The 24526-nt window shown below is 38.1% G+C and overlaps 1 protein-coding gene across 1 annotated transcript in view; it reads left to right on the top strand.

Moving 5' to 3' along the window:
* The first annotated feature begins 234 nt into the window (after positions 1–234).
* Positions 235–24526, top strand: part of KEG (protein kinase KEG) — a 37178-nt gene continuing 12886 nt past the window's right edge. The window contains exons 1-9 of the mRNA XM_011628195.3: positions 235–1686; positions 6941–7309; positions 7508–7738; positions 12970–13095; positions 13258–13594; positions 13916–14073; positions 20218–20375; positions 21492–21613; positions 22026–22160. Coding sequence (XP_011626497.1) covers positions 1055–1686; positions 6941–7309; positions 7508–7738; positions 12970–13095; positions 13258–13594; positions 13916–14073; positions 20218–20375; positions 21492–21613; positions 22026–22160 — 2268 coding nt within the window. The 5' untranslated portion in view covers positions 235–1054. The remainder of the gene's footprint in view (positions 1687–6940; positions 7310–7507; positions 7739–12969; positions 13096–13257; positions 13595–13915; positions 14074–20217; positions 20376–21491; positions 21614–22025; positions 22161–24526) is intronic.

Below are 24526 nucleotides of genomic sequence, written 5' to 3'. Positions count from 1 at the left end.
GGACTTGATGAGTTCAAAACCGGACCCAAATATTATTCGTGTCCAGATCCAGCCAGACCTAACCGATACCCAACCCGTTGCGACCCCACCTTATACAAACCTCACCCGATATATAGGGATCAAGCTCGTTTTGGTTATTTCAAGAAAATGGAAGGGGCAATTCGGTGATTTCTCCATTACTTTCATGTACACTCCACGTGCGATATATATTGAGAGAGAGATAGAGAGAGAGGAGGAAGAGTGTGATTTGGGCATGAGAGGGTATTGTTAGAGTGAGAAAGAGTAATTTGATGAAATGAGTGTGTTTTGTTGGCTAATAAGGAAGAGAGAGAGGAACATTGAGTTTTCTTGGTCATTTTGGGGGTAAGTCCCAAGTAGGGCTTGCTAAATTAAGCAGTTTTTAGAGAGAGAAAGGGTGTTTTTAGAGAGAGAAAGGGTGCTGGAAAGAGGATTTTCAGTAAAGGCGTGGGATAGAGAGGGAGAGTAGGGAAGGCAAAGGGAAACAGGTAGCGTTTGCTGAAGGAAAAGCAGATTTAGAGAGAGAAAGAGGGAGATGGGAGCTTAGGAAAAGTGGAGTGAGAAAATACTCAAGATTGTATGTTAGGGAGTCCAGAATGCAGCTAGTGAGAAGAAAGAGGGAGTTAGAGAGAGAAAGAGAGAGTTAGAGAGAGAGAAGAAAGAGGGAGACTTGGCGAGAAGAAGAGAAGTGGGAGCCGGCGTGAGATTGACAGAAGCTGTTGCTTTTTTAGTGAGAGAGAGAGTTTTAGAGAGAGAGAGAGAGAAGGGGCGCTGTTACTCCATGAACAAGCTGGTTTTTGCTTGCACGATTGGGCTTATGAGGCTGCTTCCTTCTTAAGGGGACCCCTTCCTCCCATGGATCTGCTTCCCCAAATCCCCACTCTCTGACAACAGTCCCCCACTTTTTCTCTCTAAGCCAAACCCCACTTTCCACCGTCACTTTCTCTCTCTACCCTAAACGTCCCAGTTCCTCTCCCAATCGCCCCTCTTCGCTGTCTACTGCCCTAGCCCCATCTCTCTCTTTCTGCCCCACACCATGAAAAACCCAACTTGCTCAGTGTGCCAAATGGCCTACGACGAGGGCGAGCGCACACCGATGCTGCTCCATTGTGGGCATGGCTTCTGCCGGGATTGCTTGACGCGCCTCTTTGCTGCCTCCTCTGACCACTCTCTGTCCTGCCCGCGGTGCCGTCACCCCACCACTGTTGGCAACTCAGTTGAAACCCTAAAAAAGAATTTCCCCGTTCTCTCTCTAATTCATGATGGCCATGACTTCTCTGATGAGGAGGACCCTGGCCCGGACCGGCCCCCTGCTGGCTCAATTTGTTGCTCTCCAGGCCGGCCCCTTGATTTAGCAGTTCATACTCTAAGGTTAACCCAGAGACTCGGCGAGGGTCGAAGGGCTGAGACGTGGGCTGGTGTGCTCGTGGGCTCGGGGGGTGGATGCAAGCACAAGGTGGCGGCTAAGTTTGTGGAGGAGGACTCGGTGTGGGTGCAGGGACGGCTCGAGGGGTTGCATCGGGTGTCAATGTGGTGTCGGAATGTGTGCGCATTTCATGGGTCTGTGAGGGTTGATGGGAGGCTGTGTGTGGTGATGGATAGGTATGATCGGTCGGTGCAGTCGGAAATGAGAAGGAAGGGGAGGCTCACTCTTGAGCAGATACTGAGGTTGGTGGCGGTACTTTCTCTAATTAATGATTTATTGAAAAGGCAATACCTTTCTTACTTTACTTTGATTCATTGAATCTAATTGACTGAAAAGGTGAGTCTTTCTTACTGTGGTACAAATGTTGTTGTTGTTGGCTCTTGTTGGGAATGTGAGTACATTTGGATCATGATCCTTCAATTGAAGAAAAGAAGTATCTTACTCTGATTCATAGATGTTCTAATTTCTATCGGCAGTTTTGGATGGGAACTCAAATGTTGATATTGTGATCTTTCTTGCTCTAAACAATTTGGGAAAAAATAATAACTTTCTTACTGTAATTATGCTGACCATTTTATTATTAGTTCTTGTGTAGAACCCAAGTAGTAATGTCATTATTTCCACTGACAAATCAAGGAAAAAATGTTTCTGGCTCTCACTGTTTGTTCCATCTATCCTTCTCACTCTAATTTATCGAATGGGACAAAGGAAATATTTCTTAATGTGTTTCATGGATGACTTAATTGAACAAGGAAATATTTCTCAATGTGTTTCATGGATGACTTAATTGAACAAGGAAATATTTCTCAATGTGTTTCATGGATGACTTAATTGAACAGTTGCTATTGTGAGTTTTTTTTAGAACCCAAGTATTCAAATCATGATCCTTCTCACTTTAACAAGTTGAAAGAAAGAACCAAACTTTCTCACTCGGACTGATGGATGACCCCATTGATATTGGTAGTGCCTTCTGAGAATGCAATAATACTAAGGTCATTATTTTTGTTTTCTTAGGATTGATAAATCAAGGAAGAATTGTGTTGTGGCACTGGCTGTTGGGTTTGGTGACCTCTCTTACTCTAACAAATGAAGAAAAAAAGATGATTCTCACTTTATTTGATAGCTGGGCCAATTGTTCTTGTTGTTTCTCATTGTGAAGTGGGGTATTTTAGTAAGTCATTTTTGAGGTCATTTTTGAGGACCTGGTGAGGATTCTGACGGTTGGGTCTTGTAAACCTTCTCAGTTCTCGATCTAACCGACCGAAAGGGCAAGATGAAGTCTCTGCTCTAATTTATGGCTGATCTGATGATTAAATGTTATTTCTAGGGAAGAAGCCAAGTGTTTGATATCATCACTGACACTTGTCACTATTGCTATATCAAGGAACAAATTGTCCTGTTGGGAACAAATTGTTGAGCCATACTTTTAGTCTACAATGCTAAAGATGATTCTCCACTGGAATATTGTCCATTTATATGAAATCAAGAACTGAAGTGGGGACATGAATGATTTAGCATGTAGATGTTTTCAAAGAGGTGGATTTCAAAATCAGGGAAGTAGAAACTAACATGTCAAGTGAAATAGTAGATGCATTCTTGGGATTTGGATGATTGGAAGAATATTTTAAGATGAGGTAAGATAAATGGTGATGATAGGAGGAAAGAAGGGAGATGGATGGGAAAATGTGTGAGGGAACTCTCCAATAGAGTTTCTTCAATATGCTTCGAGAGACAATTTACCTGTGAAGGTAGGTAAGAGGTTAGAAAAAACATGTTGATATGCAACTCAATGGAGATACCTAGACTAATGTTGTGGTTGGGGATGTTTGGTGAAAGGCAGGATCCTGGAATCTTATCTGGAAGTAGGGTGTAGACTTGATGATGCTTTAGTTGTCTAAGTTCGAAGTTGCAGATTAGAAGTTGGATGGAATGGTGGCATAGATTTCCCCTTTGTCATGTGTTTCAAGTCCAAGTAAAGTTTCAAAAAGAAGATGCACAAGTTACACAGGAAGGATGCTTGAATGCACAAGCTGGTATCATAACAGTTTTATTCTTGGAGAATGTATCACAAAGGGTGGACAATTATGTACTGGTTGAATGTTCTGCAAATTAGGTGTATCTATGGAGGTTGTTAGAGGCTGTGCGGACTACTGTTGTCTCAAACTTGGTGGCCGGGAGGTGACTTCTAAGACCAAAATTTCCTGTGAGAAACACATGGAGTTGGGACATGCATGGAGATTTTTATTGATTTTTGTAATCGGTTGCTAGACCTCCTTCAGTGGGTTTACATCTGGTGTGGCTATACTGGGTAGATCTGCTCATGGGGAAGTTTGACGGATTATTAGTTCAGGGAATCAATGCTGTGTTGCTTGGAAATATCTCAATTGTACAGAGGACCTTTTACAAGCGTATTGTGAACCATCCTAATTTTATGTGGAGGCGTGAGTTGGGAATAGATTTCATGAGGAAATTTTCATACTTAAAAGAGCTCCAAGTATTTGAAACAAGCGTGTGTTTGGTGGCTTGGGAGAGCTCAAAGGATGAACTTTTATCCTTTAATGGAGATTTGAAGTATAGAATAATTGACAATGATATTGGTTAGATCATTGATATTAAAAATGGAGGAAAGTTGAAGGAGTTTTGAGTCATGGTGAGACAAGAGGTGATTAGCTAGATGAGAGGTCAAGACTTAGGTGGTTCAAAGAAGGGCCAATATACCTAGATTTCCATGAAATGGTGAGTTTGGATTTAGGCTGAATCTTAGCAGAACTTCCAAGGTAGATAGATTTCTTTTACATATTAAAATATTGGCAGTGGGTTTCTCAGTATAGCAAAGAGTGCCTGCGTTGGATGCCTAGGTGGCACCTCAAGAGGGGTGGGGCACTTCCCTACTTTCTCAATACTCCTTAGACCTCAAATTTTGTCCAATAAACAAATTGAATATATATATATATATATATATATATATATAAATATTTGGAAAGACATTCTATTTCAAGAAATCAAATTCAATCAGTCATCATCAAATTCAATTAGTTCTGTTTTTTTTTTGGTTGGTGGGAAGGGGGGGGGGGGTATGATTTTGATTGGAAGATCAATAAAGGTTACATATCTTGTGTGAAATGAGAATTGACATTTAATTTCTTGGGATTTTCAAATTCGCCACCATTTGATTGTTCAAAATATATGAATATAATCTGTATGTTAATATAGAATGTACATGCATATATGCACATGTATACAAAACAAAAGCAGATATTATGTGCAATGGAAATTTTTTGGTGAGTGCTCTAACTGATGCGTCCACCCTGGTTTTCAAGGATACTAGGACTTGCAACACATCCAAAATCACAGCAAAGACTTTCTGCCTGTGATCCATGAAATTGGTGCTCCAAAAGTAGTGCAGGTCTGATGATTTTGAATAATTGAAATGAACGGTCCAAGAAATGCATATAAGATGGACGATTTATAAGGCCCTTTTTTTTTCTCTCCAGATTCATGATCATGGTTGTCATGATTTATATATCCATGAGGTTCTGGATCTTCAATCCATCTCCAAGATGGACTTTGGAAGGTGGATGAACTAGAATAGGGCCCCTCATTCTTGAGCACCCGCCCAGGCAGTGAGGTGTGTGCCTATGCGGCTGACGTCTTGGCTGCCTAGGCGCTGCCCAGAGCTCTTTTCTATACCTGTTTTGTTTTTTGGAGGGTTGTTTAAGGCAGTCGATAATGCGATCTGCAGTTGGACAGCTTGGAGTCCAAACCATGCCATTGGAGGCAGTGGGTTGGTTGGAGAATAGTTTTTCAAAGGAGGTGTGGATATGGGTCCTTGGTTTGCAGGTGATGATAGATCAAGTGTTGGAGGTGGTAAGGGAGGATTCACTGTTCATCTTTGAGGAGTTTCATTTTAGGGAAAGATTGTTAGGGTATGAATGTGAAATTTGGGTATCTTGAAGAGAGGGAAGCATAGGATATTTGTGATATTATACGTATTAGCTTTATTTAGGTGCTTTTTAAGATATTTGTCAAGGCTTTGTCTTTAGGGTTGGAGGAGATTATGGGTTCCGACACACTCGATAGGGTGCCTCTTGTTAAGTTTGGGCATATTTTAATTGTGGCCTTGCCTCATGAGTCCTTAGGCTCAAGGTATATGATGGGGAGACTAGGAAATTGTATGTTTGATGGATATGGAGAAGCCACATGAACTGGGATTCTCTGTTTTTTATGAGGGTGTTGAGTTTTGGGTTCTTAGCTGTTAAAGACAAAGTTCTCATAGCGACCATTATCGCAGCAGGGTCCTCCTGTTTCTGGTCTATTGTATGATGTGCATGGGGATGGAAGAGATGATCTTACCCTTTGGGAGTTTGCCTAAAGGAGTTCTGAATGCTTCCCCGTTCTATTTGCAACAATTGGGCCTTTTTGACACTCTTTCATAAACTTGTTGATTGTTTTGACTGTTTTATGGAGTGTTTGCATGATTTAAAGCTTTTGTGCGTTGGTGATCTTTTTGGGTTCATGGCTACAGAGGTGTAATAAAATTGCAGTTTGGAAGGTGTACTGGAAGGTATACTGGAGTTGGTGGTGGTTGGTAACATTTAGACAAGCTTATTCTCGTGGGTATTAGTGGGAGAGGAATTTAGGGGTTTTAGGAGAACTATATATATATGAGAGAGAGAGAGAGAGAGAGAGAGAGAGAGAGAGAGAGAGGGAACTCTAGTGGGTAGTGAAGCTCCAAACTGGTGGGTCAGGGAGGTGTGGAGATATCCTTTTGAGGGAGTATGTAACTTAATAATTTTGATCATATCTTGCTGGGCTTAGGGGCTCAATCTGGTATGGATTTAGGGGAATGAGGAAGATTTTTAGGGGCCAATTCAATCAGCTGATTCTGTTGGGTGGAGTCCATAGCTCTCCTAAACGAACTATGGTATACTTTCTTGTCCTTCACTGGTCCACCAATTGTAATAAAGATCTTATTGATGTTATATTGTGGGCTTTATACTATTCTGCCTGTTGCCTGGATTATTGCTTATGTTTTAGAAGGGATCCTAGGGATCTTGCTATAGCTTTCGCATGGGTATTCCAGATGGCTTGGGTATGAATGGGTCATGAGATTGGGTTTGAGTGTGGGAAACACTTCGCATCAATGTTATGATTTTTTCATTGCATTGTCCTGGTTCTAACGTTTCTCCATACAAGATTTAGTATCAGAAAAGGAAAGAAGTTGTATCCTCTCTGCCTTAACCTTTTGTTCTAACTTATTTGGTTTACCAAGTTTTTCTTTTTAATTTTGAATGGATATATTGCCTTTGAATTTCATGCATTCGATTTCAGAAATAATAGGAGTTGTAGAATGAAATTTCTGTGTCTGCTTCTTTGTGGTTGTAATTTGAGCTTTTCTGATTGTCTCTATTTTGCCAAGTTGATGTATTTTCTTAATTTACTTAACCTGCGCTCCTGTAAATGTCTGTTGTTTCATATTTGATATTGATATTACAGATATGGGGCGGATATTGCACGTGGGGTGGCAGAACTTCATGCAGCGGGCATTGTTTGTATGAATTTGAAACCATCCAATCTTCTTTTGGATGCCAGTGATCATGCCGTTGTCTCTGATTTTGGGCTTCCCGAAATTTTGAAGAAACCACTGTGTCGTAAAGCTCGATGCGTCCCAGAGGATGACGCATCAAGATTGCATTCTTGTATGGACTGCACCATGCTTAGTCCACATTATACAGCCCCTGAAGCATGGGAACCAATAAAGAAGTCCTTGAATTTTCTTTGGGACGAAGCCATTGGTATATCTGCTGAGTCGGATGCCTGGAGTTTTGGCTGTACACTTGTGGAGATGTGCACTGGTTCTGTCCCGTATGTAGTTGCATGGCTCTGTCACTCTCTCTCTCTCCATCTCTCTCTATATCTGTGTGTGTGTGTGTGTGGAGAGTACATGGTAGGCTGGAGATTGGCATCTTTTTTTGAGGGTTTAGATGATGAGTCAACCGATCCATTCTTTTCTTGTATCAATTATTACTATGAATTGGAATCTAAGCTTGAAATCTTGTGCAGGTGGGCTGGGCTAGGTTCAGAGGAAATTTATAAGTCAGTTATGAAACTCCGAAGACAGCCTCCTCAATATGCAAGTGTCGTGGGTGTTGGGATCCCCAGAGACCTCTGGAAGATGATTGGTGAATGCCTGCAGTTTAAAGCTTCGAAGAGACCAACTTTCCATGCAATGTTGGCAACTTTTCTTCATCATTTACAAGAGATACCTCGAAGTCCTCCAGCTAGCCCTGATAAGTATGAACTTACGTCTTGTATGTTTCTCAATTTCTTGAGTAGGCCATACTCTCTCTCTCTCTCTCTCTCTCTATATATATATATATATATATATATATATATATATATATATATATATAGAGGAAAAGTCTTTCCAACACCTATAGGCGAAAATGAATAGTGATTTCGCCTACCTTCATCACCATCCAAATTTCATCGTGCGGTTACGATTGTCCGGTAGTATTTTATTTTTCATTTTTTTTCTACAAATCGAAATGACCTGAAATTTAGAGGGTATGTACATCTTACTGAGTAAAAATATAAAAAAAATTATCCGTGAAAAATAAATTGACCAAAATACCCTCAAAACTTTTCGGAGGTATTTTGGTCATTTATTTCCTGTAAAATATTTTTTTATAATTTTCAAAGATTCCCTTATTTTTGATGAATACGTGCTCTAAATTTCAGGTCATTCCGATTTGTTTAAAAAAAATGAAAAATGAAACACTACCGGATAAACGTGACCGCGCGATGAACTTTAGACGATGATGGGGGTAGGTGAAATCACTGTTCATTTTCGCCTATAGGCGTTGCGTAGTGTTTTCCATATATATATATATATATATATGTATATATAAAGGAAAAAGTTTATATAAGGATGCTACCTTATAATGTAGAACTATGAATGCCCCTCAAAATCCATCAGAAAAAGTGGTTTTAATGTTGAAAAACCCTTTGATTGATCATTTCGACATCGAGATGTATGACTATGAAAAATAAAAAAATTTTAAGTCTCAGAAATAATGCATTTTACAACATATTATCTACACCGTTCATTTTATAGTTCTTCTTGATTTTAACCATTTTTGAAATTTAAAATTTTATAATTGGATGTAAAAATAGATTTTGAGATAATCCTAAGAACATTTTACATCAAAAGTATATACTATGATAAGATTTGAAGGTGCACCTCACCTCTACAGCTACGGATGCATTTGTATGCAAACTGCACCCATATATATATAGGGTAGTGATTTCATAAAGCGGTTACATAGTAATATAATGCAACAATATTCAGAAACTAGGGCCATTTGTTTGATCCAAATTTTAAAATATACACTATTTTCATTCTAATGAACAATCACAAAAAAGAAAAATTTGAAAATGTAACTTAGAAAGTACTTTTTTATCCCAATTAACATAGGCCGTTCATTTTGGTGGGATGCTTAGATCTAGGCCTGTTAATGATCTTTTTTCTTTCCAAAATTTTTAGTTAATTTTATTATCATTAGATTAACAATATTAAAAAAGGAAAAAGTGATTTTGAATTCACAACGGCCTAGATCTTGAAATTCATCAAATGGACGGTCTAGATTTATTGTTGGACGGGACTCATTTTGACCATACATAGGGTACAAATTAGTTTTTTTTTTTTTGATTGATTATTGGGATGAAGAGTGTGTATACAAAATTTTGGGTCATACAAATACCACAAATATAGTTTCCTAGAAGTGTGGTTGCATTATACTATGATACAATCATTGCATTAGATCACTACCCATATATATATATATATGTATATATGGGTTATGTTAGTGTGCTCACACTATTGAGTAATTTATCATTGTACTCAACAATTTTGGACACTTCTGTATGCTTGTTTTGTACATGAATTTTTTTAATAAGGGTATTTTTGGGCATTAGGAGGGTGTGATGTCATCTACATGGGGTGCGACATCACCCATATAGAATATTAAATGCCACTAGTGTGCTCCATGTTAGCCCAACGATCCTGATTGAATCTGGGCCAATCCAATTGGGTCACGATTAAATTTTGTATTTGAATTTTAATTTTTTTTTTATAAATCCAAATCACTTGAAAATTTGAGCATCTATTCTTTTAAAGGAGAATTTAATAAAAATATCAAAAAAATAATTCGCAAAACATAAATTGACCAAACTACCCCCAAAACGTTTTAAGTGTATTTTGCTCAATTTATATTTTGAGAATTATTTTTTAGATTTATTTTGAGAGTTATTAAGTGCGCCTTAATGAGAAGAATGAACACCTAAAATTTCATGTGATTTGGATTTGTATTAAAAAATATTAAAATTATATTATGAAATGAGGCCGTGACCGTCAGATTGGTGTAGATTCAATCTAAGCCGTTGGGTTAACACTGTAGCTGTTAACTAGTGGGCTAACTTTAGCTTTTTTTTTTCTCTCTCTCTCTCTCTATATATATATATATATATATATCATCGAAGCCTTATCCCAATTATTTGGGTTGGCTTCATGATAAGATGTTACAAAGGTTTATGTTGGTTGCTTTCCTAAACCACCTCCTTTACCAGGGATTGGGAGGGGTTAAGGGAAAGTTTAAGGTCCTCACCCTTATTAGACCATGTCTGGAGAATTGCTTAAGTCAATAAATGGACTTACAAACCTATATAGACTTTCTACTCTTGCCGGTGGACTTCATAGCCCTTCAATTGTTCCATGTAAATCTTTTCCTCTAGGTTTCGTTAAGGAATGTCGCCTTAACATCCATTAGGTAAAGCTGCAAATTCATGTACGCCTAAATCGCAAGTATAGGTAAATTGAGGCCATTCTCACCACATGGGAGAATGTCTCCTCATTGTCCATGCCTTCGACTTAGGCAAACCCTTTTACTACCAAACATGCTTTGTACTTATCTATGGTTCCGTCATCCTTTCTCTTAATTATCAAGATCCACTTGTTCCAAATTGACTTTCTTCTTGGGGGAAGATCCACAACTTCTTATACTTGGTTCTTTTACATGGACCTAATCTCCTCTCCATTGTGATAATTCATTCGTCTGCATCAGATGAACTCTGTGGTTCCTAATGTAAACCGTGTTCATCCTCATCAATGGAGATGCATGTCAGACCTTCCCCTTTAATCTCAATATGTGTCCAGGGAACTCTGCCCCATGCACTCCTACAAGGTTCAGGAAAAAATGGTAGCTTGCCCCAGCGTCCTCAATGACCATAGGAACACTCCCATTGTCATCTTCTAGTGGAGGAATCTCCTCACCATCGTGCATTTGAGTTTGAATCATCTCATAGAGGTTTAGAATCATCCAAGACTGCTTCCTGTTTGAGAACTTCAACTTTTGTCTCTCTTTGTCCACCTTCTTCAAAGTCATAACAAAGGACATACTCCTTAGAATTCTCAAGATATCTAATGAAGGTACATCTAATAGACCTCTTGTCTAACTTAGCGGGCATCTAAGAAGAAATATGAATGAAACGACTAGACCCATAAGGATAGAAACAGGTTGATTCGGGTTTCCTGCTAGCCTATTAACTCTTACGGTAAAATTTTCGGCATGATTTTCTAGTAGGCATAACTTTGCATGGGGGCGTTAGAGTTGGACATATACTATAATATAAAATTTTGGGGTAGCTCGAATTGTGGAGCGCAATTACCAAGGCCCTGCTTGCTGATTATGCTCTCTAGATCCTAAATTCAGCCATGAAATATTTGACTTGCTTTACGACACCCTTTGTACAGAGTGAGGATCCCTTGGCCCTCTGATGAGTCAATCTGATTTTGGGAGTCGCTCTATGTAGTGACCATTATTAGATTATGCCTAATAGTGGGATTTCGCGCCAAAGATGCAACACTTGATCATGAGGGCTAGGGTGTCGAGCCTCAAAATATTACTGATGAAGATTACTGGCATATAAAAGATAGGTTGTGCAAAATCTTCGATTCTAGTTATTGGGAAAAGATCCTGTATGGGAAAAGATCCCATCAGCCCATGGGCTGATGGAATAGTGTAAGCCCGACGACCTAGATTGAATTTGGGCCGATCTGACTGTTACGATTGTATCTTGTATTTGAATTTTAATATTTTTTATAGAAGACCAAATTATATGTAATTTTGGGTGTTCACTTTTCTCATTAAGGTGCACCTAATAAAGATATTAAAAAAATAATTCATAAAAATAAATTGACCAAAATACCCCTAAAATTTTTAGGGGTATTTTAATCAATATATTTTTTGCAAATTAATTTTTTAATATTTTTATTTTATTTTCCTATTTTTGGGAATATACACTCAAAATTTAAAGTGATTTGAATTTTTAGAAAAATATTAAAATTCAAATATGAAATTCAATGGTTACTATTAGATCGCCCAAATTCAATCTGGGCCATTGGACAGTTGCTGTAACTATCAACTAGTAGGCTGACTTCAGATTCTCCCTATATATATATATATATATATATATATATATATATATATGGAAGCTAACAAACATATGGCAGCTATAATGAATAGTAATATAGGTGCAATCCCAGCCATCACATCTTCATCGGGTGGTTCAATATACATGTCACTATCTGAATTTTAAATTTTTTTTCTAGAAATTGGATCGTGATGAAATTTTGGGCATGTGTACTAACTAATAGTACGTACAAGAAAAAAATACAAAGCAAATATTTTCCAAAAATATGAAATGACCAAAATATCCTTGGAAAATGACGGGGGTAATTTGGACATTCTAAATTCTTGAAAGTAATTTTTTTTTATATTTTTATATGGTGCGCAAGAGTATCAAGTATATACACGCAAAGTTTCATCTCAATTTTATTTGTAGAAAAAAGATTAAAATTCAGATAATGATATATATTTTGAATCGCCCGATGAAGATCTGACGATTGAGATTCAACCTATATTATTATTCATTATAGCTGCCAAGTATTTGGTAGCTTTAATCTCTTTCTTTATATATATATATATATATATATATATATATATATATATATATATATATATATATATATATATATATATATATATATATATATATATATATGTATGTATCAATATATTTATTTATTTATGTTGCAATATTACTTCAATATTAAATGGGAACTTTGGTAAATTGTTGAAATTCAGCTTAGGCATTTGATTTTTTTTTGAGAATAAGCTAGGGCATGTTTCAGCACTGTTGATTAGATTGGAACTGTTAGATTTATTCCTTTTGTATATTTATGCATATGAATTTTATTTTAAATTTTCGTTAAGTTATTTATTGATTTGTGCCAAGAAAATGTGACTTACGTGAATTTTATTTGCTAGACTATTGGTTATGCTGTACCCATTTTCTTTCTTTGCAAGGCTTTTTGTTCCTTGTTGGGTGTTTTAAAATTTCAATGGGTCCTTTTTCTGTTATAAATTGATCAATTGACAATGCATCATATTCTTATTGTGTTATAGTGACCTGGTGAAGGATTGTAGGACAAATACTGCAGAGCCGTCTCCTTCATCTGTTTTAGACTTTGTCCAAGACACCCCTAGTAGCCTTCATCGTCTTGTATCCGAAGGTGACGTTGATGGTGTTAGGTAAGTTATATCTCTTGCCTCTAATAATTGTCCTATTAATCTTTGATTAGTAGGCCCTCTTTATAAACTTCTTCCTTCGAAATGTTTCCAAGGAGCTTGTGATTAAAAAAACTCCCCTTATTCATGTTGTTTCTTCTTTGCAATCTTTTGTCGATTATGCAGAGACTTGCTTGCAAGAGCTGCCTCTGAAAACAATCGAAATTCGATCGGTTTCTTATTAGAAGGGCAAAATGATGATGGCCTAACTGCTCTCCATTTGGCTTGTAAGAGGGGTTGTGCAGAACTCGTTGAAGCTATCTTGGAGTACCAAGAGGCAGATGTTGATGTATTGGATAAGGATGGGGACCCCCCAATTGTGTATGCTCTAGCTGCGGGGTCCACGGAATGCCTACGAGCTCTCATCCGAAAATCAGCTAATGTTAGTGCAAGGCTCAAAGAAGGGATGGGTCCATATGTTGCTCATGTTTGTGCTTTCCATGGTCATCCAGATTGCATGCGTGTAAGCCTAAGGTTTCATCAAGCTATATTCATTTTTGAAAGGGAAAGCATACAATAATCCAGTGGATTAGGGAAAACCATAGTCCTTTGGGATCATGGCCATCTGATGAAGGAATGGTCTGTGATGGATAGAGGCGGGGGGGGGGGGGGGGGGCGGTGCTTGTGGGCTCTCTTTCTCTCTCATTCTCATCCACGACGGTGGTAGGCTATGGTATTCCCTTGTTGGATTATAGGGACTTTCCCTGCATTAGTTTTTTAGCTATCTTGTTGCATGTTTAGTTCTTCCTGTTTTTGTTTCCTAAAATGTTTTCTGTGGTAATAGGAGTTGCTTTTAGCTGGGGCTGATTCCAATGCAGTGGATGATGAGGGTGAAACTGTGTTGCACAGAGCCATTGCAAAAAACCACACGGACTCTGCCATTGTTATTCTGGAAAATGGGGGCTGTAGTTCAATGAGCATCACAAATTCGAAGAATTTGACGTAAGGATCTACGATCATCTTCTTTTTTTCCAGTCTGTAAATAGCATCATATATTAATTGTTAGTTTCTAATGTTGAGTTGTGTATCATGAAGAAGAGAAAAAATGACTTCTTGTGTTTGTTGCTCCCGCTGTCAATAATCTGTGGTGATTCATTTAGTGAGCATTATTGGAAATCAGTAGTTGTTCTTATGATACTGATTATGATTTCGGGCTGAGTAAGAAGGTTAGGTGATTTAGGGAAATTTGGGAAAGCAGTAAAATCAACAAGAAAACATGCCAAATACAAGCAATAACTAGAAGAAACCTAGGGTTTCCTTCTCACCTGAAGCTAGGGTTCCAGAGGCCCGAAGATTTTCTTTCTCTTTCAATTTCTGAAATTTACGTGGAATGGTCCCCTCGAGGCCCCCCATACCTCTTATATATCATAATTTAGAGTTCAAAGATATTAAATGTTGATACAATAATTAAAATGACCCTAAAAGTCCTAACTTAAGCACAAAATTCATAATGATAATTTAACCCTTGTGAACAATATCTATGAGTAACCAATGAGAATCCCTAAAAAACTTAAAAATCCAAAAAGTAAACTCTAAAACTAACATGTAAAGATACATCTTTTGAAATTGAACAAAAATTAGAAATAAGAATAATTTTGTCCTGCAACATTCTTCCGTGGTTTGAGAAAACTCGTCCTCAAGTTTTATAGTGTGCTAAGATGAATTTAGCATCAAAACCACCTTCTTCTTTATTGGCTAATTATTCGTGGTAAGAAGAAATCTCCAAGAAACGGATCGTGATATGTACAGTAAGGAATTGATGCAAACTTGTGAAATTCAACTAACCCTGAACTCGCATTGAAAATTGTGTCTATTTTCTAGCTTTTAGAGGCTTTCTCGATATCTATTTTATTACCTTGTGAAACTAGGACCGCAATTTGCTGTGGGGACCATGGTTCCTTTGCATTATTTTGGTTTCAATGCTCTAAATTTATTGAGTAGTCCACCTCTTCGATCTTATTGAGTTCTTCAATGGCCATGATTTTGATCATCCCCCCTACTACCTTCTCTCTGTATTCTTGACGAGCAAGATCCTCTTCTGAAACATCTTCATCTTGATCCTTATCATAGATCGGATATCCTAGTAGATCTTGTTTATCTGAGTATGTATCGATGATTGGTGGCAAATCCTAATCTACAACCAATTGATTTTGGATACAACCTGCATCAAATTAAGAATAATTGCCTTCCTTCAAGTTGAAAACTTTAGAGTGATGTTCCCCATGTCTAGGTCTTCTATCAGTTTCCTCTTCACTCGACTCTTTGTGTGGATCATGCGGATGAAAAGAGTGGTACTCGACATCTTCTTGGGCGAAAGATCACCGTCTTACCCATGAATGATTCTCGCAAACTGTTGCGTCAGCTGCTAAACTTGCCTTTTAAGTTCCTCAATTTCTTCATCTTTGGATCACGAAGTGGATATGTGAAAACCCCCTTTTACAACCCCATCACTGCCTTTGATTTACCGAAATCACAAATCTTAGGCAGAGAATCAATAAAACGTTGTTGAAATTAGCAAGTTTTAGGCTGACTTGGTAAAACTCGGCCCAAAATTAGCAAACCCTAGGCTTGGCTATAGTTTTTTGGCTTTGTTATTGAAGGAATCTTGAGCTTCGATACCACTTGATGTAGGGAAATTCGAAAGAGCAGTAAAATCAGCAAGAAAACATTCCAAACTCAAGCAATAACTAGGAGAAACCTATGGTTTCCTGACCCCAAGCTAGGGTTCCAAAATCCTAAGCCTTTCCAAAATCCTAAGCCTTTCTTTCTCTTTCAATTTATGGAAATCACATGGAATGCCCCCCTCAAGGCTCCACACCTCTTATATATTATAATTTAATGTTCAAAGATATTAAATGTTGATACAATAATTAAAATGACTCAAAAAATCTTAACTTAAGAACAAAATGTAATGAGAGTTTTACCCCTGTGAGTAGTAACGCATGAACAGTACTCATGGATGGTACTTGTGAGTAGTAAATGGTGAATCATCATCATTAGAGCCTTATCTTAATTATTTGGAGTTGGCTACACGAATCCTATTCTTTCATTCTGTTCTATGATGGGCCTTAGCCTTAGTAAGACCATAAGTCTCCATATCTTTTCTCAAGGCTTTCCATCTATGCCCTTTTGGGCCTTCCCCTTGCCCTTTTAGACCTTCCACTTGAATCAAATCGTACCTTCTAACTGGTGTTGTATTGGGTCTGTGCTGCACATAGCTAGCCCACCTAAGTCTACTTTTTGTCTTCTTGTTGCCTATTGGAGCTACCCCGAAGTTCCCTTTCAGCTTCATTGGTATATGCCGTTCACATAAAACTCCGGTTACACATCTTGACTTCGCCCACCCAACTCTAATTCTATGTACGACATCTTCCTCAGTTTCTATATTTTCTTGGATTTTTGACCTAAGATATCGAAGATTCTCCATTTTAGGTATTTCTTGGGCATCATCTTAACTACTACTTCGTTTCTACTCTTATTGTTACTAAACTTGCATTCGATATATTATGTATTAGTTCGGCTAATTTTAAAATCCTTTTTTAACTCAAAATTTTTTATTTTTAAATCTTTAGATTCTAGAGCATCCCTCCAAAGTTCTAACTTTGAAGTGACGGTATCCCTAGTCTCATCGATCAAAACTATTTCATTCGTGAGCAACATACACCATGGTACCTCATCTTGTAAATACCTAGTTAAACTCGCCCATAACTAAAACGAAGAGATTTGGGCTCAATGTTGACCTCTGATATAGGTCTATTGTTATTTAAAGTTCACTTGTTTCTCTACTAGTTGTCCGCACACTAGTTCTCGCTCTCTCACACCTGTCTCTCACTATATCAATATGGCATCTGGAGACTCCTTTCTTTTCCAACACCCATCAAATTAAATCTCTAACCATCAAATTAAATCTCTAAGTACCCTCTCATAAGCTTTCTCTAAATCAATAAAGACCATGTAGAGGTCTTTTCTCTTCTCTCTAAACTTCTCAATTAGTTGTATAAGTAGGAAAATGGTCTATTGTTGACCTCCGTGGCATAAAACCAAAATGATTTTATGATACACTTGTTTCATGCCTTATTCGTTGCTCAATCATTCTCTCCCACAGCTTCATAGTATAGCTAATAAATTTGATCCCTCGATAGTTCTCACAACTTTGTATGTCTCATTTGTTCTTGTAAATAGGTACCACAATGCTTTTCTTCTATCCGTCGGACATTTTCTTTGTTCTCAATACTTTGTTAAACAACTTTGTCAACCAGCATAAGCATCCCATGCACTTTTAAACCTCTATTGGGATACCTTCTGGACTTAAAGTCTTTTCTATCTTCATTTTCCTCAAAGCTTCTTTCACTTCAGATATCCTAATCTTATGAATGTATCTATCATCTCCACGTCATTTATGCGAAAGTTTCCTCCTAGCATTATGTTCCCATTGTATTCGTCATTTAACAATTTTTTAAAATAAACTCTCCATCTTTCATTGACCTCGTCATCCTTCATCAATACCCTTTGATCCCCACTCTTAATGCATTTAATATGGTCTAGATACTACTTCCTCTCTCTTGTTTGTGCTAGTTTGATGACATCTTTTTCACCTTCTCTTGTTCCCAGTTTATAAATTATCGTATGCCCTAAGTTCAACCTTACTAGGGTTTCTCTTAGTATTTTTATATTCTTCTAATTTAATCATTTCTAACATTGTCAAGTTTTATAACATAATTGTTTTTTGCTAATAGTCTTATGAACCTTGTCACTCCACCATTAGGTTTCCTTATCGGAATTTCATTTCCCTCTAGTTTCTCCTATAATTTCTTTTGTCACTTTCATAATGAAGTTAGCCATTTCACATGATATTAACTTCGTGTTCAGTGAATAGTAAATAAAAAAATAAAAGAAAACCCTATAATCCCTAGAAAATTTAAAAAATCCTAAAAATAGATCCTAAAATTAAAATAAAAATATACATCTTTTGAAATTGAATAAAAATTAAAATAATAATATTTTGTTTTGCAACATAACGTCTAGTTTCGTGACACAACCCACACGAATATACCTGAAAAGGAAATTATTAGAATGGAATGATGATGGAGAGAAGAACTAATACAAAAGTAACATCTAAGATAGAGGCCTGAGGAAGAAGGGAATCCCTAATATAGGTGTTGGAAGTGGGAGAGGGAATGCGAGTGAGGGATTGTCACATGCAAGAAGCGCCCTAGATCGGGGCCGCATTCTGTACAATCATTTAATTTGTAATTTATTTTTCCTAAAAAAATTAAAAATCCAGTAATTCCACAAAATACAGCAAAAAAGGGCAATAAATATCAGTATTTATTAATTAAATTTATTTGATTAATAAATAATATTTTTTTGTTTCTTTGAGGTGTAGTTTATGTAAAAATATTACCACAAAATACTAATAAAAAATATTGTGAGGAGGCACATTAGTATAATGGATAACAAAAAAATGGAGCTGATTTTATATTGACATAATCTGCTTTATTTACGATTTCACTCTGTACGAACTCCAAAGGCATATCAAGCTATTTATTTACAATATTGCACTTGCAACCTCCGAAAGCCTTTGTGTATGTGTGTGTGTGTGTGTGTGTGCGTGTGAGTGAGTGAGTGAGAGAGAGAGAGAGAGAGAGAGAGAGAGAGAGAGAGAGAGCAATTAAGATCCAATTGTATCATCTTCGTGGTCTCTTGTTGTCCCTTCGAGTGGCTAGGAGCACTCCTTAAGAAGTGGGGATCGAGATCCCAAATTAAAAATTGAGATCTCATGGAGATTCCCATCTTGGAGATCTGAGTGAGATCCCAGGGCAGATTGGTACCTAGGTTGGGAGATCTCAGTAACTATGGTCCCTAATTGTGCGATGCTCAATAACCTCCACTGACTTCCAAGAGAGACTCCATTTTGCAATTATCTTATCTAAGCACATTGGAATATTATTGTGGAAACCCCATCACCTTTCTTGGATACATCTTCAATGATATTGGCTAGTGACTGGGGACACTCCCTCTTTATGGTGCCATATGATGTGTTAGCCTAATCACCTTCTAGACTAGGGGTTCCATGAGAGCAGAGGAAAACTTTAAGGTCTATTAATGCTGCTTTTGCTTTGACCTTAGTAAAATGGAAATACCCATAGGCCTCATGAAGGTTTTGAGAGTCATTCCTAGGATGTCTTTTATTAGTTGACCCATCCTAGATAGCCATGGGCAGCTGTTGACGGTAGACATTATACTTAGAGCAATCATATAGAAACATGAAAATAGTTGTATCAAGCTCCACTTATGTAGTCAATCATATGATAATAGTCAGGGGTTTGAAGTTCATCCCTTATTTGCATTAGCTTATCTAAGAGCTCCTTTCCCACTTTGCTACCCCAATTCTAATATTGGAAGATTAGACGGAGGTATCATAAAGTAATAATTTACTCTGAAATGGAATCCATGTTGAGGAGAAATATCACTTTGTATTGATGAACGTAAAAATTAAAAGTTACTGCAAGTTGTTCTTCGTGGCTGGGAGAGTTTTTTAAGGGGGGCTTTGACTAATATATTTCGAAGACCTTGTGGAAAATGAATAAAGTTTTAGTAAAAAAGAGTACTTGTAGAGTTGAGAGGACTGGTAGGAGGAAGTACCCAGAATATATACTTCTGTTTTGTAAATTATAACTGTATGATGAGATACTAGTGATTGTTCTTGAGATAGCTGCATAGGATGGTAATTATTTATATATGAATATTTTGGTCTAATGTTTCATCGGAAGGAGAATATCATTGACAAAGATGCTTCTACTGGTTTGAACGAAACCGGGCAGTTGCTTTGGTTGATAATTTGGTTCAAGATATTTCAATGTTTGTAATTGGTGGATCATTCACTTGGTTTCTTGCTTTCCATAAAAGTATGAGAATTAGAATGTATCAAATGACATCATTGCTAGCTGCATTTGTTTTTTCACTGTTTTGTGCTTTTATTTTTCTTGCTAATCCCTCCTTCCATTCCTCAGTTCCCTTCGTATTTCTGTCTTCGGTTTTCTATATTGGTTTTTTTATTGAGACAAGTCCATTTTAATGAGACAGACCATTACACATGTGCATAACAACATGGAATGTTGCTGTTGTGAAAAAATGGGTGGAGGTTGCTTCCCAAGAAGAGATTTATGATGCAATTGAAATACCCAGTTCTGTTGGAACGGTATTGTGTATGGCGGCTGCTTTAAAGAAAGACCATGAAACGGGTAATATAATTTATATCAAATGTTTTCTTGTATTTTGGTTTCTACTTTCCTTGAATGACTTCTTAGTTTTGAGGCTTTTGGAATATTGCAGCATGATTGTTTGATTGTTTATCTGGGATTTTGTCTTGGAAAAGATATGGAAAATGAATCCCCTTAAGCTTCTGATCAGGAGTCTCTCTCCCCTCCCTTTCTCTCCTCCTTTCTACTTTTGCCACATGTTCTCTTTTATTGTCACTTTCTATGTAATGTCTCTCTCTCCTATCTCCTAAACATGGCTTCATAAATCTGTCTCTACCCCTGTGAGGTGTGCTTGTTCATGCATAGCAAGAGCTACAGACTAGTTTGAATATGGTCTTAGGTTTCTTTTTCATGCATGGTCAGACTCATGCCTAAGTGCTTTGTGAGATGATTGGCAGATCTTATTTTGTTTGTGGAGAAAATCCGAACACAAACCTAGCATAGCATAAGGAACAGCCTTAGGAGTAGTAACTAATCTTAAACATTGTAACTTTTTTCTGTATCTTTTTCTTATTTTGGCTTTTTGTTTTTTTGGGGGGGTTTTTGGGTGGGGGGGGGGGGGGGGGGGAATATAACACGTTAAGAATAATCATGTTCAAAACTTCAAATCACAGAAAATTTAGTGAAAAAAAAATGTCCATAGATTTGTGGCTTAGAAAAAACTTCAGATTTTTTTTTCCGATTTAGTGAAAAAACTTAAAAAAATCTCAGATTTTTTCTTAGAATATCCCCAAGGGCCTCTTATGAAAAAATCATGGGTAAAAAATTACTCAAAGTGCCCCCTAGGGCAGGCCCTGGGCGCCTGCCTAGGTCTCTTGTGCTGGCGCTAGGTACTGGCTCCTAGGGAGGGCTGCCAAGGCCTGGGTATGCACCCAGGTACTGGTGCCTAGGGAGGGCTGCCCTGGCTTGGGTGTGAGCCCTGCGGTCCGTCCGGCATCTAGGCATGGGAGGACCATTTTCTGAAACAATGTCAATGGCTTTCCACTTTGAATTGCACCATGAAGTAGATATAGATGAATTTGTTGCTTGAAATCGATCAATGATTGACCCAACCATTGTTCACGGTATGCTGAAAACATGTTGATTGTTATTGCTCAGAATGCAGAGATTTGGTCAGGCTCTTGCTTGGTGCTGGAGCAGATCCAAGTGCCCAGGAATTACAGCATGGGAGAACAGCTTTACATACTGCCGCAATGGCCAATGATGTAGAAATGGTTAAGGTATGTGACATGGCAAATAGTGAATACTTGTATAGATAAAAAGATGGGATACCCAAAAGGTTTTTATGCTTTAGTCTATCAATTTTGTTTGTGATTTTTTGTTCCATCAATTTTTGGAGGGAGGGGTATTCTAAGTTCAGTGGGAGTATGAAAACCATTGACCACTAAGATCATCGCCATCCAATTACATGAGGGATAGTGACAGTGAGAGTGGGATATCCTGTTCTTATTGGTGTCGTATGTTCTCCCTCACTGGCCATCATTTAAATGGACATTGTTCCTCCCCATAGACCATGGTTCTCCATATCCTGTCTAATGATTATTTTTCTTTCTTAGAGGCATATGATACATTCTAGACTATGTCATGTTCTTTCAGATCATAATGAGGGTTTTCTTTTTATACTTCGAGTAGATTATTTTGGACGCTGGAGTTGATGTGAACATCAGGGATGGACATGATATGATACCTCTCCACGTTGCATTGGCTAGAGGTGCAAAATCATGCGTCGGATTACTTTTGTCTAGGGGAGCAAACTGTAATTTACAGGTATTGGTCTTTTACTTGTACCATAGAATAACAGATTCAGTGGCCGCTCTTTTTACATGATATGTTAATGGAATGATTAATTGGTTTTGTCACAGCTGGTGTCTATTGCCTGGTAAGCAGTACTCAATAATGAGTTTGCTTATTCTCAAGATTCCTTTAATCATGAAATAGATTTGAGTGTTTCTTCTTTTGCTATTTTTTTTAGAATGTTCACTTATATTGCATAAAGAGAAAATGTACAAAAAATGAGGCACCCCTTTCCGGGCCCCCTAAAACCCTGAAAGGGTCTAAAAAATGCTTTACAGCGTGTGATCAGAGGTATAGAAAAGGAAGGGAGGGGAAAACAGGAGGGCTTAAAACCTGAAATTCTGGTTGGATTGAGCTTCCTCCTTTGCCAAAGAGTCGGCCTCGGTGTTGGATTCCCTATTGACATGATTCCACGATACTCTCAGGCCCCTACAAATATGGTAATCTCGTCGAAGATGTGATCAAGCCGCCATGGGCAAGGAGTAGTGTTGGAAGCCCGAGCAATGGTGTTTTTGGAATCCCCTTCCATGATTAATTCAGGACTCCAACAGGGCAAGAGCCTCAACAAGAGTAGAGTCCGCTAGACCAATATGTTGGGAGGGCAACAGCGTAGTTTCTTCTTTTTCTATTCTCAGTTACTGGTCTAACTTACGTTTACAAGTGAGATCACTGTTACACTTTTTATGCCACACAATGTTTTGAACTTTATTTTAATGCGAGGATAATAGTTTATTATTAAGCAGTAACCTTAGACGGTAGGATCATACTTGTGCTTGGATGATTAGATATTCACAATTGAAAAACTACATCCCAAGTTCGATTCCTACCACTGAATACCCAAAAAACAAAAAAAAAGGTAACCTCAGAAGGTCACTACCTAAATTTTGCACTTTCATTTCTAGTAAATAATATGTTAGAGATTGCTATATTGTTCTGAATAATTTCACCATCTTAACTTCTTCTTCGTTTTTTTTTTCATTAAGATAAAGATTGACTTTGTATTTCTGTAAAGTAGAATTACAACTTGCATATTTCTGTGCTGTGCAAAAACCTGCAGCAATGAAAACCGGAATGAAATGAATGAACAGCCGTCTTTACAATGCGAATTACAAAGCTGTTCCTCTAGGACCATAGCCTATTGACTAGAAAAATGTTTCCAATCGCCTCCTTCTTAGCGAGAGCATCAGCCTCTCGCCAAGCATGATTCCCTGAGACCTGAAGATTGCTAGAGAGTGCAGATATGTGGTCAACAGTTGTTCGAAGTGGCAAGGCAAGTGGCCTGCCTAGAGGCTCACCTGATGACACTACTGGAGTCCCTAACCACTTTGAGTGAGTGAACCAAGCAGAGGCAAACACTTTTAAGTTCCTCAACTAGTGCCAAAGCCTTGGCCCTGGTAGAATCTAAATGTCCAATGTGGCCTGAATACATGAGCATGCAATGTCTGAAATGCTTCCTGAACGGGCCTCCCACTCCTGAGGGTTCAGGGTTGCCCAAGGAACCGTGTTCAAAATGATGTTAACAACTGCAATAATGAAGACTTCCATGTGCCCAATCTGGGATGAACCATAGGCCTAGTGCAACTGATGTACCCCCCAATTTCGTAGAAGTACACAGATGACTAGCAAGCAAAGGCTTTACAATTTTGAGCCAAAAATATTACCATGAGCCTCATCAAACAGTGGGCCCACTCCCTCGCTTGCCGTCAGAAGTTCTAGCATTGCGCTTAATCCACAAGGTCCATGTAGAGGCTAGCATTGGTGCTTGCTATAAGAAGAGACCAGCAGCAGGAATTGAGGTGAGAAATAGGCAGACAAAAAGGTCTCAATGAGACCAGGCCAAATCCATTGAGCCCAAACCTGGGCAGCCATTGGGGCCATGCAAAATCAAATGATCTATATTTTTCTCGGCCCTCTCTCCTCATGTCACAAATGATAGGGATTGGGATACCTATCCCCTGAATTTGATTTATAATAGGAGTTCTCCTTGCGATGACAAGCCGCTTGAATGTGTGGATGCTAGGAGAGACAGGTAAGCCATGCCTTCCTTGCAATTGCTGACCCGGAGTTAAGTGGTATTCAGGGCTGTGTACATAGATGAGGACAAAATGATACCTGAAACCGCTTTGTACTAGATAAGCTTGTGCCTATCCCTTTGAGGTAAGGACTGTTTTTGGATTAGGTCCAATAGGATCCCCAAATCAGCAATTTCAGTGTCCCGACTCCTGAAAATTCTTCCTTAACTTCGGGACCCAGGTGAGTTGGCCACAGGGCTTCATATGAATGCTCTATAGATCCATTCTGGTCTATAGCGAGGGAAAACAGGCTGGGGAAGAGGCAGC

Source organism: Amborella trichopoda, chromosome 1, assembly GCF_054954075.1.
Source record: "Amborella trichopoda isolate Santa Cruz 75 chromosome 1, AtrichopodaSantaCruz75HAP2 v2.0, whole genome shotgun sequence".
Classification (NCBI taxonomy): domain Eukaryota; kingdom Viridiplantae; phylum Streptophyta; class Magnoliopsida; order Amborellales; family Amborellaceae; genus Amborella; species Amborella trichopoda.
The sequence above is the reverse complement of the archived record's forward strand: the minus strand, read 5'-3'. Positions and strand labels throughout refer to the sequence as shown.